This window comes from Corvus brachyrhynchos, unplaced genomic scaffold (assembly GCF_000691975.1).
Source record: "Corvus brachyrhynchos isolate BGI_N302 unplaced genomic scaffold, ASM69197v1 scaffold875, whole genome shotgun sequence".
Taxonomy (NCBI): domain Eukaryota; kingdom Metazoa; phylum Chordata; class Aves; order Passeriformes; family Corvidae; genus Corvus; species Corvus brachyrhynchos.
In genome coordinates this window covers 240,681-256,467 of record NW_008238107.1, presented here as the reverse complement: position 1 = coordinate 256,467, position 15,787 = coordinate 240,681, and the positions used below count along the sequence as shown (strand labels likewise).

Below are 15,787 nucleotides of genomic sequence, written 5' to 3'. Positions count from 1 at the left end.
ATTCCGCAGCCTCTGGACCATCCGGTTGATCTCTGAAATCTCAATCTTGGTGTTCCTCAGGTCGTCCCCGTGTCTCCCGGCAGAGACCTGGAGCTCCTCGTACTGGTACACGGAAAGGAGGAGAGCACTGGTGAGCACCGGGAGCTCAGGGAAGGGTGAGGGGACTTCAGGGAACAAAGTGCAGGTCTGGATGTGGGTGGGGGACAAGATTCCTCTGAAATCTGCCCATGCAATAATGGCACTTGCCCTTAGCTCTCAATATGTGCCAGGAAGGCAGTGCCTAATGGCACAGGGGACCAGAGCATTGTCACCTACAAGAACCTGGAAGGGCGAGTGTTTAAGGCCAGTTCTACCAGTGACTCTGCAAGCCCAAGGTCAAAACATTCGAATATCTCGTCCCTGTCTCCCCTCAGCTGATGGGAAATAATTTCTGATCATTTCTGACCACAGAAATCAGTGTCACCCCGGTTACTCACCTTGTTCTGGTACCAAGCCTCAGCCTCGGCACGGCTCCGGTTGGCGATGTCCTCGTACTGCGCCTTCACCTCAGCGATGATGCTGTTGAGGTCCAGGTTCCGGTTGTTGTCCATGGACAGGACCACGGAGGTGTCGGACACTTGCTGCTGCATCTGGGACAGCTCCTGCAAAAGATGCAAAAAATGAAGTTAATGGTTTGGCGTCCATGGTGAAAACCACAGAGACGAGGTGGTTTGGGAGTGCTCCCTGCCAAGCTGTTTTCTTGCATTTCCCCTGCTCCATCTCCATTTGCCCTTTTCTAACTTATTTCTGCATTATCATTTCCAAAAGGCTCGGACCACCTTTTCCTGTGCTCCCATAGAGCCCCGGGTGTGGGATCCACGGGGCAGGAGCAGGGGGATGCTCTCCAGGAACCACTCACCGCCTCGTACAGAGCTCTCAGGAAGTTGATTTCCTCTGCCAGCGCATCGGCCTTGCCCTGGAGCTCAACCTTGTTCATGTAAGCACCATCCACGTCCTAAAGAGAAGATAACAATGGTTTCTGATGAAACCAGAACCCAAAGGGGCTTCAGGACACCAATAGCACCATGTCTGCTTCCAGGTCTGTTATGCATAGAATCGTGGAATCATGGAATGATTTGGGCTGGAAGGGACCTGAGAGCTCATCCAATTCCCGCCTCTGCCATGGGCAGAGACACCTTCCATAGACCAGATTGCCTTGGACTCTTCCAAGGACGGGGCAGCCACAGCTTCCCTGGGCAACCTGTGCCAGTGCCAGCAGCTCCTTAGGCTCATTTTTATGTCCCTGTGATCAAGGTATATTTTTAATGTAATGTTGGACATCAACTGTGAGCCAGAACCAGGTTCTTGGGCAGAAGGCAAAGCTCTGACTCACAAGGATGTGACCAGAGACTGAGTTGAGCTGAGCTACAAGAGACCAGAAAACAGGGCAGCTCTATCAGCACAGAGAAGGTTGTGCCCGTTCCTGGCCTCAGGAGGACCCAGCCCAGGATGTGCTGATCTCATAGCTCGACCCAGCCATGAGGGTGCAGGACCCCAACTCCCACCGGCTTTGCTTGAACTCTGCAAGGTGAGTTCATTCCAGTTCCTGGCCCATAATTCCCAACCCACTCACCTTCTTGAGAACCACGAACTCGTTCTCAGCACCTGTGCGCCGGTTGATCTCATCTTCATATCTGCCAGGATAAAAGAGTGAGGGGGTTTGGATGGAATGAAGAGGTGGGAGCACCCCGTTCCCAAATCATCAGTTGTGGCTCATGGATATATTCCCTACTCCCACATGTTTATCCAGAGCAGACACAGAGCAAATATTGCTGTCTTTGAACTGTGGGACTCCATGGTGTGAGTAGTCCCAGTTAAATTAATATATTTTAATCACTGCCCATAAAGTCAAGCTCATACACAAATGTGCAGATTCAGAGCCCGTTTTGGCAGGCAGCAGGAGCAGCCATTCCCTGTGACCTTCGCTCCAAGCAAAGTTATGCAAAAGGCTTTCAACAAAGCTGCTCTGCAATGCCTACAAATGTATAATAAAGCAGTCATTTGATATTTGATATTATAATAATGCTAATGGCTCTGAAGAACCCACTGCAGCGTTTAATTAAAACAAAAACTCCATGGTTATGCAAGAGAGGATCATTACAGCTCTCATAGCGTTTCTGTGGAACTTTTTATGGCTCTGAGCAACATCCTCTCATCAGATAATCAGGGCAGGGCTTAGCTAGAAAGTAGACAAAACATGCAGGCTCTTGAGACAAAGACCTGGCTTTCAAAGGCAGGTTCGTGCCAGTCCTCTCACAGATATTGGCAGAGCTTTCCCTGCAGACGGAGCTCTGAGTGGACAAGGGAAGAGGTGGGAATTAGCCAGTGGACTGGGAACCAACTCTAGACTTGAGAATTAAATGTGTTCTCTTTCCCAGGAGGTAACTGATATCCAGGCTGTAGAATTGATCATTTGGGGCCTGACCAGTATTTCTAAAAGCCTAGAACACTTTTCAAGACCTCAAATGCACCCAAAACTACACCAGAGGCTCTGCCACTCCCTCCTGTTGGATCTAAGCGTCATCGTCAGCCCCTCTCTCAAAAATCTGTCTTTTCCCATTCTTAACTACCTAATATTTACATATTCTAGCCCTGCAGGGTGATTCTCAAATTTGCAGTCAGCCAGGACTGGTTGAAGAAGAGACAGATTCTGCTCAGCCAAATAAAAGTCAACAACCTCACCTAAAAATCCCCCCAAAAACCCCCTCCAGGCAGCAGGTGCTGACTGGTGTGTCCCGAGAATGATCCATCCTCCCTCCACCTGATCCTGCGGCTCAGCAGGGGCTTAATTCCCTCCCCAGGGAAATTTTTGGCAAAGGGCTGATCATCTTCCAGCTGATGGGAGGTGACAGGCTGAGCACTCACCTGGGCCCTCGAGAAGGGCTGGAATTTCCTTCACAAAATGGGAAATGGGGGATTTTTGAGCTGGAAGTTTATGGCTAAGTTTCATTCCAGTTTTGCCTATTATTCTCACGATTTATTAATTTTTCTGTCTCCAGGTATTTTATTTCAGGAGACTCCAGGGATCAGACCATGACCTCTGTTACGCTAGAGCTGTTTCCTGGGAATTCTGTGCTAAACGCTGATCTTGCTCGTGATAAATGTAAAATAACAAGGGGTAATTCTGGGAGCGTGTTTCATGCTGGGAAGAGGAAGCCGGATCAAACACCATGTGTGCACCAGCAGGCATGAGCCACCTGCCCGGATTTTCCTGGCTGGAATGATTTAAGCTGCAGAACGCGATTCCTTACTTGTTCTTGAAGTCTTCCACCATGTCCTGCATGTTGCGGAGCTCGGAGTCCAGGCGGCCCCTCTCTCCCACCAGGCTGTCGAGCTGCCGCCGGAGGTTGTTGATGTAGGCTTCAAAAATGGGCTCCAGGGACTTCCTGGTAACAGTGTGACCCTGCTCTTGGAGGAGGCTCCACTTGGTCTCCAGCACCTTGTTCTGTTGCTCCAAAAAGCGCACCTGGGGAGGAACAAAACCAGGGACATGTGTGGACAGCACAGAAAACCTCACAACTGCCAGGAAAAGGTGGGATCGCCAACGAAAAGGTCAACAGACGTTGGGACAATCAGAGGGGAATTATTAGGAGTGTCCCAGTTTAGGGCATTGGATTCTCAAAAGTATCAGAAGCTTCTGGAGATGTTTAGCAAGACTTTTTCAGGAGTTTTAATCAGGCCAAGCACCTGTACTTGCAACTTTAATGTTTCTCGCCCCAGTAGATGCTCAGCCCACCTTCCTGGTTTAAACTGGTTCTATCCCATTGTAGAGAAGAAGATCCATCCACCCCAGGATGGTTTTTACAGGGAAGAGAGAGAATTACTTTGTCAATAAAATAAAGGCGCTGAAAAACTCATCCTTGCTAAGAGGAAACATGAAACAGTTCTCAGTTTTCAGCCAAGCCCACGTTGTTTTTCAGCTGGGATCAGTTCAGGCAAGTCCCTAAATCCAAAGGAAGTTTCTTCCTGAAGTTTTTTTTCCTGAGGCAACTGATAGCATGCCTGGCTTGATGGTTCAGACCAAACTCTCACCTTGTCGATGAAGGAGGCAAATTTGTTGTTGAGGGTCTTGATCTGCTCCCTCTCCTGCGTTCGCACCTTCTGGATTTCCGGATCGATATCCAGCTTGAGGGGTGCCAGGAGGCTCTGGTTGACAGTCACTTCATGGATGCCACCAGGTGGGCAAACAGGGAACCCGGGGCCACCTCGGCCACCGAATCCGGGCCCTCCCAGCCCAAATCCACTTCCCAGCCCATAGCCACCACCGGCAGCAGCTCCTCCTAAGCCAAAGCCAGCTCCTGCTCCACCACCAGAGCCCAGACCAAAGCCGTATCCACCCCCGGCTCCGCTCCGTAGACCTCCACCAACCGAGCTGTAGGAAATTCTTTTGCTTCCACCTAAGTTATAGAGACTTCTGCTGCCGAAGCCACCGCCAGCTCCAAAACCTCCTCCACCTCCAGCTCTTCCTCCTCCAACTCTGGAGACAGAGACAGAGCTAAAACTGCTTCTGGTCCCACCACCACCACCTCCTACGATAGCAGAGCCTGAGCTAAAGCCCCTCATGCCCCCTCCAGTAGATGATCTGAAAGAGATCCGGCTCATGGCTGGTTCAGTTGGGAAGACAAAGGGTAGGAGACAGGAAAACAAAAAAAGGCTGCGCAGCAGGAAAAGAGCAGAGGGCAATGGAGACAGAAACCCCTGTAATGGGAGAGCTTGGGAGCCTCCTCTTTTATCTGCTTGGAAAACTTGGCACGGGACTTCAGAACTTGACGTGCCTTGCAGCAACTTGCCTTGTCAAACACACCTCGGCTACGGCGAGGCGCTGAAAAATGCATTGTTTGCAGGCAGGAAAGTAACGGCAAGAGGGAGCTCCCCCCTCCACCAAAGCCGCCGCTCTGAGTCATTAAATTAGAATTGAATGGGACGAGGTCTGCACTCAGGGGCAGGATGCAACATGATTCCTGAGACCCTGGGAGCCGCTTTCCCTCAGGCAAGCCAAGGACTCGCTCGCTTGAGCAAAGCGAAGATTTTGCAAGATGAATTTTAAGGTTTAACACGTTGCATAGGCAAGAAAAATAGGGGCTTTTCCAGGGTTTCCAGCTCTGCGACTAGCCATGCATGTCCTGTTGTTGGCTCGGGAAAGTTGGGTCTGAAGATGGTTTTAATGATCAGTGCTGATGTTGTGATTTTTTTTTAATATTCAAGTTTGATTTTTTTTTCTGGATCTAAATGATCATGGGCTTGAAGAGATGAGCTGAGTGGAAGCTGTGTCATGGCAGTGTTTTCTGGGATCTTACCAAAAATCATCTCCCCTTGTTCCAGGGGAAACTGAGGAAATAGTTAACATGACTTTGAAAGACAGCAAGTAAATGCCTTTTCCAAAATCACGTCAAAATAGATCGAGTAGTACTTTCCTTAATAGAGACTTATAAAACACTATGAAAAAGCTGCTTGAAATGACTGTGGTTCTGTAGGACCTCCTTGTCAGGCTCAGGGTTCAAAAGCTCCCTATGAAGTGGTATTTTTATCACTTTTTCTGCTCCCCACCTTATATTTATCCAACAGTTTCCACGTCATTGCTGGCTCTCCAAGATGTTCCATGGAGGGGAATTCACCCACTTTCCTTCCCACCCCCTCCTTCACTCCACTGAGATCACACAGTTGGAAAAACTTTCTAAAATAGCTTTTGCCTCTTGATGTTGCTCCTGGGTGAACCCTTGTGGAGGAGTTTCAACCCCCACAATGAGTCTGGGCTGTGTAAAGGCTTGAGAGTTGGGGATCCTACTCTTGTGTCCATGAAGAGCTGGACATGAGATACAGGAGAAGAAATCCCCTCATTCCCCAAATACTTTTGTGAACTGGATTCTGCCCACTGGCCAGGACTGCCCACCTTAACCAAGTGAAGGAATTGTGAAAGACAGAGGGATGAGACCCTGAGCCAAAAAAATTCCCAAATTCATCTGCGTGAGCAAAAAGTGCCGGAGCTCAATCCAAAAGGAGGAGCTGAAGGGGTTCAGCTGCATCTCAGAGCTTGTTTGTGTTGATGTGTTTCCAACCTCTGCTTTTTTTCCGTCTGGGAACTTGAAAGAACCTGAGCAGGAGGGGTTTGGTTGGGTTTGGTTGGGCTTTGTCTCCTTGAAACAGAAAACAGCAGCGCTCCCAACTCCCATCTCCTTCGAGTGTTCCCGATTCCAATAGTGAGTCACCGGTGCCCGCGGGCGTGATCAGAGCCGATCCTTGATGGGCTGATCCAAGATCCCTCCCGCTGACCGGGAGGCGGCTGGGCTGTAGCAAGGGGGTGCTCTCGCCCCGGGAGTGGAGATGTGGCAATGTCCTGCGTGCTGGAAATGCAGCATTTCGCTGGGAAAACTTCACCCCAGGCTCCATCCAAACCCAACGATCCCCGATTTCACAGCGGCAGGAACCTTAGCCATGAGACCTCTGGGCGCTGGAAATAAACAGAGTGATACCGAAAATAAATAAACTCTGTTCCAAGCATGGCACATCCATGGAGATTTGCTTTCCTACGCCTGCCCATGTGAACTGGCACAATTGTGCTGGGAGCCTGTGGACAGGGGCCAGGCAGGGAACCTGCCTTTGACTCCCAAATCGCTTATGCAAAGTCACACCTGGGAACAGGAGCACAGGTTTTAATTAAAGCAGAGCGAAAGGATTCATGTGGAAGGGAGTCATTACTTCTCCAGCTCTTCTAGGAAAGCCTGTTGCTGCAGACAATGGCAATTAACTGGAATATTACAAAGGATTTGGAAGAGCAAAGCAAATGATGTTTTAGGCACCAAAACAAGCAAAATTCTTGTGAAATCTCTCGGTCCCTCACACTTTCCTTTCTTGGTTTGCGTCGCTCACATGCAGTGTCCCACTGAAGATGCTCAGGGCTGCAGGGGGGCTGTGCTGGCCCCTCAGGTGTGACAGTTCCCTGTGGAGAGGCAGGACAAGTCATGGGGGGTTGCCTGGGAGGTGAGGGCACTGCAGAGAAAGGGGAGGAGGAACAGGGCTCCTGTCTGCAGGAGCTCAGCTGCCTCTGAGCTCCAATTTGCTCTTTTTTTCAGCAGGGGCTGGAAAAAAGATGTTAAAATCTCTCCAGGTTTGTTAAGGTTGGGGTGTCATGAGCTGTGTTAAATCCTCACACCTGACCTGTGCAATTCAGTGAGCTCAAAAATCGAGGTGACTCAGAGTTTATTTTTAACTTTCACTGGTTTTTTGGCCTGTCTGCAACATCCTCTGGACAGCAGGGACCGAGCAATCTTGGTGGATGACAGGTTGACCATAAGCCAGCAGTGCATCCCTGCAGCCAGAAGGCCAATGGCATCCTGGGATACCTCGGGAAGGGCGTGGCCAGCACGTCACGGAGGGCATCCTGCCCCTCTACTTGGCCCTGGTGGGGCCATGTCCAGAGTGTTGGGTTCTACTCTGGACTCCACTGTTCCAGAAGGGCAAAGAGCTCCTGGAGAGGGTCAAGTGGTAGCGACAAAGGTGATGAGAGGCCTGGAGCATCTCTTTGATGAGGAGAAATGGCAGGAGCTGGGCGTGGTCAGTCTGGAGAAGAGAGGACTGACAGGGGATCCAAACAATCACAGGAATGTCCAAATATGCATACAAAGATCTCGTTTGAGAGAGTCTCTCATCAATCCATGTGAACGTCTCCAGACTGTTCAGTGGTGCCCAGCGACAGGACAAGGATCCCAGAAACCCGGAGGTGGGAAAAGCCCTCCAGGATCATCGAGTCCAAGCTGTGCCCGATGCCCACCTCGTCACCAGCCCAGAGCACTGAGTGCCATGTCCAGTCATTCCCTGGACACCTCTAGGGATGGTGATTCCACCACCTTCCTGGGCAGGGAGAAGTCATAGCCATAAACTAGAACACAAGAAATTCCACCCCAACATGAGGAAGAACTTCTTTCTGTGGAGGTGGCAGAGCCCTGGAAGAGCTGCCCAGGGAGGGCATGGATTGTCCCTCTCTGGAGATATCCCAAGCCCACCTGGATGCCCTCCAGTGCCACCTGCTCCAGGTGTCCCTGCCTTGGCAGGGGGTTGGACTGTATGAGCTCCAGAGGGTCCTTCCAACCCCAACTATTCTGGGATTCTGAGTAAAGTTTTGTCTCTGGATTTGGTCTTTCACTGAGGCTCCTCTGATTTCCTGGGCAAAGGGGATGAGATGTTCCCATGTTTTGGTGCACCTGGGTTTGAGTGAGGTTTTGCTGAAGCGTCTCCTTTGAACTTGCCGGGACATGCTGGCATGTGTGCTCCTGCTCCCTCCCGAGTTCCTGCTCCCTCCCGTGCTCCTGCTCCCTCCCGAGTTCCTGCTCCTTCCCGAGTTCCTGCTCCCTCCCGTGCTCCTGCTCCCTCCCGTGCTCCTGCTCCTTCCCGTGTTCCTGCTCCTTCCTGTGCTCCTGCTCCTTCCCGTGTTCCTGCTCCTTCCTGTGCTCCTGCTCCCTCCCGAGTTCCTGCTCCCTCCCGTGTTCCTGCTCCTTCTCGAGTTCTGCCCGGAGTTATTCAGGGCCAGGATGTTGTGAGGTCAGGGCAGAGCAAAGCGTCTGAGCCTTTGAAATTCAATAAGGGCTTTGCAATATCGTTTGGCCGAGGGTTTTTTCTCCACTTTCTCTTGGTTTTATTCTCCTTTTGCAATGACTGACTGAAATACCTGCATCAGTGCTGCTGTTGTGCTCCAGCACCCATCCCCAACCCAGATCTTCCAGATAAAGCCTCCCCCAGAGCCCTGCAGACACTTGGGATTGCTCTGGCTTTTTAAGAAAGCAAAAATTAAATCCTGAGGTTTTGCCTGGCTGCGCCAAACCCTCCCTTCCACGGAAGAAAAGCTTTTGGATTAACCCCAATAAGTTAAGAAATGACTGGTGATTAATTAGCTTGTCACTTACGGATAAACCTCCACCCTCCTTCTTTTCCTCGTCTTCCTCCTCCAGTTTTCTCCAATTCTTCAATTTATTTTTGGACAACCGATTTCAAGATTTTAATTATAATTTAATCAGAATTCCAAAGCTTTTCCCTGCCTCCAGCTTATTCTGATGAAGGTTGGGAATATTTTGTATTGCTGGTTCTGGTTTAGAATAAAAAGATAAATAAAAAGAACAAATAAATTACAATCTGGTTTTATTGGACACATTCCAAAAAGAGAGAGGAAGGGAAACATGGAGTCGCGTCACTATTGCGGAAGTATAACAAGCTGCAATTTTCGTTTTTAATGGTGCTTTCCAAAAATACAAAGACACAGTGGAAGGCCAGAGGGGTAAATTCCACCAGAAAAGGGGAAAATAGATTTGGGACGCTGGAGTTCCTTTGGGATCCTGCTCTCGACTGCCTCATTTCCCACCCACTGGGATGGAACCTGCTGCACTTCCCAGTTGCCCAAAAGTCTTTATTTTGGCAGAGGAACCCACACAGAGAGGAGATGCTGGAATTCCCCCAGGAGCAGTGGACAGGGTCCTTCAGGAAGCTTTTCCAGTGTGATTTTCACAGTCTCAGACTCTCCCCACCTGCTGCAACCAAGGTCATGGGGAAAGACAGCAAGACTGGGACTGTTGGAGGATTTGGGAATTTTTGAAGACATTCCACCAAAGCCTTGCATGGGACAGAACAAAACCCCCATTTAACTGCAAACAATGGACTTGCTTTTGAAGGACTCGTCTCAAACGTTATTTAGAATTTAAAAATCCTTTTATTTTGAAAACAAGCCCTTTTCTATCGGTTCTGGATCAATCACTGGTGAATCCTCTGACAGAAACCACCCCCGAGGTTACGTGTAAGGTGCCAGTGCAGGCAAACTCATTTAAGAAGAGAAAGGACAGGAATGGGAGAGTGATCTGGGAAAAGCTTTTTGATAAGCTCGTGAATTCTCATCTGTGGGTGGAGGCATCTCAGGCTGCTGCTCGAACATGAGTGCTCTGAACGCCTGGTCAGGCTCAAGAGCCTGAGCTGACTCAGCAGCAAAACTTGGCAATATCTGGAAGAATCTTATCTTTCAAAACTTGGCTGTGAATGGAGGAAAGAGGGATTTTCCATCTCACAAGAGTGACTCAGAATGAAGGATATTTTAAGAGGGACATTACAAGCCACTGCCTGGGATCTTTGAGTGGCCTCCAGGGGGATTTCTACACAGCAGAAAAAACCCCCAGATCTGTGATGAAGATGAGCTTCTCCTGTGAAAGGAGCAAGTTGGGCTCATCCCAGCAGTGAAGGCAAGGCAGGGTGAGCTAAACACACGTTCCCAGCCCATCCCTGGGCTTCTGGGGGCCAGAACTGAGCTAAAACCCTCCCTGCTATCTGCTCTGTTTTAGCTGATGGCTGTGGGTGGCCACAATCACAAACTGCTTGGCCTTATTAAAAACAAACAAGTAGAAAACCAAACCAGTTCCCCATTCAGAACAATCATTTAAGCCTGTGTTTTCCTTTTACTCCTGTTTCAGGGACTTGGAGAGCTCTGGTTGCCGTGTGTTCCACTGCTTTTCTTGACTTGAGATCCAAATGCATGGGAACTACAGAGCAGAAGCAGGGCAGAGGCAGCTGGAGGGGTGGAGGTGGGTGAGAATGGGGCAGGAGGAACAGAGGAACCACGGGAGGGTCTGGGCTTGGCTTTATTCGTGCTCTGTGGCATTCTTCAGGCTTTGGCTTTTTATGCTCTTTTTGCTGGAGGAGGTTTTGGAGACGATTTTCACACCTGGGTTGGTGCCTTTTGCACTTCCAGAGCTGAAATTCCCTCCGCTGGTGCTCAGGGCGCTGCTGCTGCCTCCGGCATGGCTGTGGCTGCCAGCAGTGCCCAGACCACTCCCTCCTCCAAATCCACCTCCAAGACCAACTCCAGCCCCAAATCCAAGTCCTCCTCCGCTTCCAAAGCTGTAGCTTCCTCCTCCTCCTCCTCCTCCTCCTCCACTGCCAGCTCCAAGACCGAAACCACTCCCGCCTCCTCCTCCAAGGCCAAAACTGCTCCCGCCGCCTCCTCCAAGGCCAAAACCGCTTCCAACACCTCCTCCAAGACCAAAGCTGCTTCCACCACCTCCACCAAGGCCAAAACCACTTCCGCCGCCTCCTCCACTCAGGCTCAGTCCACCAAATCCTCCTCCTAAGCCAGCTCCACCAGCCATGCCGGAGCTGGAGCTGATGACTGCTGCAAGGAAAAGCAACCAGAGGGTTGGACATCTGCTCGGCAGTCATGGAATCATGGGATGGGCTGGGCTGGAAGGGGCCATAAAAGTCATCCCATCCCACCCCCTGCTATGAGCAGGGACACCTTCCACTATCCCAGGTTGCTCTAGGCCCCATCCAGCCTGGCCTTGGACACATCCAGGGACGGGGCAGCCACAGCTTCCCTGGGGAGTCACCCAGTTCCAGGAAGCACCCACAGGATTTGAGCCCAACTTCCATCCCCTGCACAAGCCCCTAATGACAGTGGAGGGATCCAAAATGCTATGTGGGGCAAAACTTCCCTTTTCCCAAGCTTGCTCCCAGGCCTTGTTCCCAAAGCCAGACTTTGGGATCCAGAACTGTGATACTTACAGTAGCTGATGGGGTTCAGTCCCTCCCCGCTGAGCCTGTTGGGGGATTAGAGGACATTAGAGCAAAATTACGGAGACAGGCAGAGGAACCAACCTCTGATGGGAAAAGTGATAGTCACCAGTATGCCCACAAGGATTTTGTTCCCACCTGCTCTCCTCGCCCTCCAGCAGCTTCCTGTAGGTCGCAATCTCAATGTCCAGGGCCAGCTTGACATTCATGAGCTCCTGGTATTCCCGGAGCTGCCGGGCCATGTCAGCCTTGGCTTTCTGCAGAGCATCTTCCAGGTCAATCATCTTTGCCTTGGCGTCCTTGAGAGCCATCTCCCCGCGCTCCTCAGAGTCTCCGATGGCTGTCTGCAGGGTGGCACACTGCAAGGGAGGGGGGGCTTGGAAAGCTGCTCTTCCCTTTGAGTGAGAGTCACCCAAGGAAGAAACCCATTCTGGCCGGGGCGTTCATGGAAAATGTTCTGGCTGAGCTAAAGTGGCTGGAGTTGAAGAGCCAGACTGGCGAAAACCACTCAATAGTTAAATTTTACAGTGTGGAGCCCTTTCCAGGAGGGAATTCAACACCTTCAGTGACGGTGCAAAAGTCCCAGATCAGCAAAGCTGAGCTGTGGTGTTGAGGGACAACAGAATGCGGCTCTGTCGTCTCCTTTTGCCATTCCTACCTGGTTCCTCGTGTTCTCTATCTCAGAGCGGATTCTCTGGATGAGCCGGTTGAGCTCTGAGATTTCACCCTTCGTGTTGCGCAGGTCATCACCGTGTTTCCCAGCCGTAGCCTGCAGCTCCTCAAACTGAGGTGAGAAGGAAGATGGAACCTGAACCGTCTGAGGTGTCTGGCTGGACAAGACGTGGCTCAAACAGCCCTTCTTAGGGACAGCAGGGATTTCCTGTGGCAATGATGGGTCAACTCACCTTGGTTTGGTACCAAGCCTCAGCCTCGGCCCGGCTCCGGTTGGCGATGTCCTCGTACTGAGCTTTGACCTCGGCGATGATGCTGCTCAGGTCCAGGTCCCGGTTGTTGTCCATGGACAGGATGACGGCGGTGTCAGACACTTGGGCACTGAGCTGGGCCAGCTCCTGTGGGAAGCACACGGGAGCTGCACTTACCTCCCCCAAGCCCCAGAGTGGTGGCAGTCCCCAGCCAAGGACAGTGGCAGGACAGGAATTGAGGATTTGTCTGTACCGCCTCGTAGAGGGCTCGAAGGAAGTTGAGTTCATCACTCAAGGCATCCACCTTGGCCTCCAGCTCCACCTTGTTCATGTAAGCAGCATCCACGTCCTGGAAAAGAGCAGCTATGGGGGCACCTGTGGCACCTGGATCCTCTGCTCATCCAGGAAGAAGTTCCTTGGCACAGCCAAGAAATGGCCAAGCCTGGAGACGAGGCTGCCCCTTCCCCTGCTGCCTGGTAGAGAAGCTGTGCTTGGCACACCCCTCTGGAAGAGCACCAAGAGGGCACCTCTTGCCCCAGAAAAGTGCTGTGTGTAATTTGGAAATGGATAAGGAGGGAGGTCCTGGCTCTTTGGCCTTGGTACCTGGGATTCCCAGCATGACTGATCCCCTCTGTCTCTACATGGTCTGCTTTGCACCTGGGTGTGTTGTGGGATGGGAGTGGGAGGAGATTTTGCTTCCCTCCTACAAGCCCCTCCATTCCTTTCCCACAATACCACGATCAAACAGTGATTTAAAACCCTTCTAAAGGATGAGGACGCAGCTCCATGAGATCTCTCATCCCTCAGGATATTCCCAGTCCGTGCAATGGTTGGGGTTGGCTCAGCAATCAGTTGTCTCACCCACCTTCTTGAGCACCACAAATTCGTTCTCTGCTGCCGTGCGCCGGTTGATTTCCTCTTCGTATCTGCAGGGGTAAGGGGAAAGAGGTGCTGGGTCAGACTCGGGAAGCAGAACAGGTGTCCACGTAGGACTGCAAGGTGATCTGGACTGGGGGTGGCATCTCCAAATCAGCCTCCTGGGAATTGTCCAGCTCAAATGTGTGAGATTCCCATTTCTCAAAGGGCTGAAAGGCCATTTTTGACTTAATGCAGACAGAACAAGGAAGGTGAAGCTGGGTTAGAGGATTTTGCTTTGCAAGAGCCATCACGAGGTGCTGTGTCCTGGCTGAGTCTCCATTTTTTGCTGGGAAAAATGTCAATGGACCCTTTTTGGTGCTGTTGAGGAAAATGGGTCCTGCAGGGAGAGATAAGTCTGAGCAGGGGTATTGGAGGTGATTAGTGATGTTCTATGTTACGCATTGGAGTACAAACTGGAGGAAGTTTTTCCCCTTTCCTGGAGAAATCTCCGTTAATACTTCAGGCTGGATATTTGCCTTTCAGAATTTGAATTTTTTGAGATTAATCATAGAACCATAGAATCAAAGAATCATAGAATGACAGAATTCTAGAATCACAGATTCAGCTGAGTTGGAAGGGATGCATCAGGATCGTTGAGTCTGACTCCTGACCCTGCACAGGACACCCCACTAATCCCACACTGTGCCTGGGAGCAGTGTCCAACCGCTCCTGGAGCTCTGGCAGCCTTGGGGTCCTGCAGGGAGAGATAAGTCTGAGCAGGGGTATTGGAGGTGATTAGTGATGTTCTATGTTACGCATTGGAGTACAAACTGGAGGAAGTTTTTCCCCTTTCCTGGAGAAATCTCCGTTAATACTTCAGGCTGGATATTTGCCTTTCAGAATTTGAATTTTTTGAGATTAATCATAGAACCATAGAATCAAAGAATCATAGAATGACAGAATTCTAGAATCACAGATTCAGCTGAGTTGGAAGGGATGCATCAGGATCGTTGAGTCTGACTCCTGACCCTGCACAGGACACCCCACTAATCCCACACTGTGCCTGGGAGCAGTGTCCAACCGCTCCTGGAGCTCTGGCAGCCTTGGGGCCGTGCCCACTCCCTGGGGAGCCTGGGCAGCACCTGACCAACCTCTGGGTGAAAATTCCCATTGCTCAATGTTCAGCTGAACCATTTACACCCCATTTCACACTCACTTGTTCTTGAAGTCCTCCACGAGGTCCTGCATGTTCTTCAGCTCCCCATCCATGCGTCCCCGCTCATTGAGCAGGTTGGCCAACTGCCGCCGCAGGTTGTTGATGTAGGCCTCAAACAGCGGGTCCAGGTTGCTCTTGCTGGAGTTGTTTTTTTGGCCCTGCTCCTGCAGAAGGGTCCATTTGGTCTCCAGCACCTTGTTCTGCTGCTCCAGGAAGCGAACCTGAGCATTGGGAAGCAGAAGAGGCTTAGGCAGAAGATATCTGTGAGCTGACAGCCAGTATTCAGTAACTGGCAGTGATGCACAGCAGGAGCCAAGGGATTCCCAAGCTAAGAGTTTCCAAACTGGGAATATCCTCTGGATTATCCAGGGCTGTGTTAGCCCAGCCTGTAGCTGAGCAAATCCACCCTCAGTGGAGAGTTCTCTCCAGAGAATTTAGGAAGCCAACAAGCAATGGTAAGAAAACTTGGGTTCAGGTCTTTCTTCATCAGACAGTGAAGTTCTTCTTTCACACCCTCTGGGGTTTCTTTCTTTGTAAGGTATTTATGTTCCTTCGTTAAAGCTAAGGTCTGAGTACTAATGCAAAAAGGCTTAATTGCCTTTCCTTTTGCTCACACATACAACATATTTATCCAATTAAAAGCCAAGGAAGGACTTGAGCAGTTGAGTCAATTGGGTCAATATATAAAGGATTTCACCTTGCAGGCAATAAACAAGGACCAACACATCTGCTGCAATTGCCCAGAGAGGGAGTTTGGTTGAGCCCCTAGACCTGGACCCAAAACTGGCTTATTCCGTTTCAGCTAATCTGTGTTATTTCTCAGGCACAAAATCTGGATCTAATCCTACAGTTTTCTTGTCTTGTTTTCTCCCCTGTAACTGTTCATAAGGACATTATTGTTTGAGGGAATTAACAAAGGCATGCAGGGAGGAAATGGGTGAAGGACTGGAGATCTCTGAAGTCCTATTTTTGTACCTACTAGACCCCCACTCCCCCTCTACCACAGATCCACAGCACCCAGCGAGGTCTTACCTTGTCAATGAAAGAAGCAAATTTGTTGTTGAGGGTCTTGATTTGCTCCTTCTCATCTTTCCGCACCTGTTGGATGTTTGGATCTATCTCCAGGTTCAGTGGTGCCAGCAGACTCTGGTTGACAGTCACTTCTTGGATTGTACCCACTCCAGATGGGCCACCAGAAAATCCCACCGGGTTC

The 15,787-nt window shown here is 50.6% G+C and overlaps 2 protein-coding genes across 2 annotated transcripts in view; both read right to left on the bottom strand.

The window, feature by feature from the left end:
* The window catches only part of LOC103614947 (keratin, type II cytoskeletal 5), a 6,557-nt gene extending 1,800 nt beyond the window's left edge, over positions 1–4,757 (bottom strand). Inside the window, exons 1-6 of the mRNA XM_017733365.1 lie at positions 4,072–4,757; positions 3,291–3,505; positions 1,613–1,673; positions 899–994; positions 477–641; positions 1–102 (exon numbers count right to left, since the gene is read on the bottom strand). Coding sequence (XP_017588854.1) covers positions 1–102; positions 477–641; positions 899–994; positions 1,613–1,673; positions 3,291–3,505; positions 4,072–4,641 — 1,209 coding nt within the window. The 5' untranslated portion in view covers positions 4,642–4,757. The remainder of the gene's footprint in view (positions 103–476; positions 642–898; positions 995–1,612; positions 1,674–3,290; positions 3,506–4,071) is intronic.
* A 3,698-nt stretch (positions 4,758–8,455) lies between these two features.
* Positions 8,456–15,787, bottom strand: part of LOC103614968 (keratin, type II cytoskeletal 5) — an 8,041-nt gene continuing 709 nt past the window's right edge. Inside the window, exons 1-9 of the mRNA XM_017733363.1 lie at positions 15,607–15,787; positions 14,575–14,795; positions 13,366–13,426; positions 12,754–12,849; positions 12,483–12,647; positions 12,236–12,361; positions 11,716–11,936; positions 11,569–11,603; positions 8,456–11,179 (exon numbers count right to left, since the gene is read on the bottom strand). The exon at positions 15,607–15,787 is cut by the window's right edge and continues 709 nt beyond it. Coding sequence (XP_017588852.1) covers positions 10,650–11,179; positions 11,569–11,603; positions 11,716–11,936; positions 12,236–12,361; positions 12,483–12,647; positions 12,754–12,849; positions 13,366–13,426; positions 14,575–14,795; positions 15,607–15,787 — 1,636 coding nt within the window. The 3' untranslated portion in view covers positions 8,456–10,649. The remainder of the gene's footprint in view (positions 11,180–11,568; positions 11,604–11,715; positions 11,937–12,235; positions 12,362–12,482; positions 12,648–12,753; positions 12,850–13,365; positions 13,427–14,574; positions 14,796–15,606) is intronic.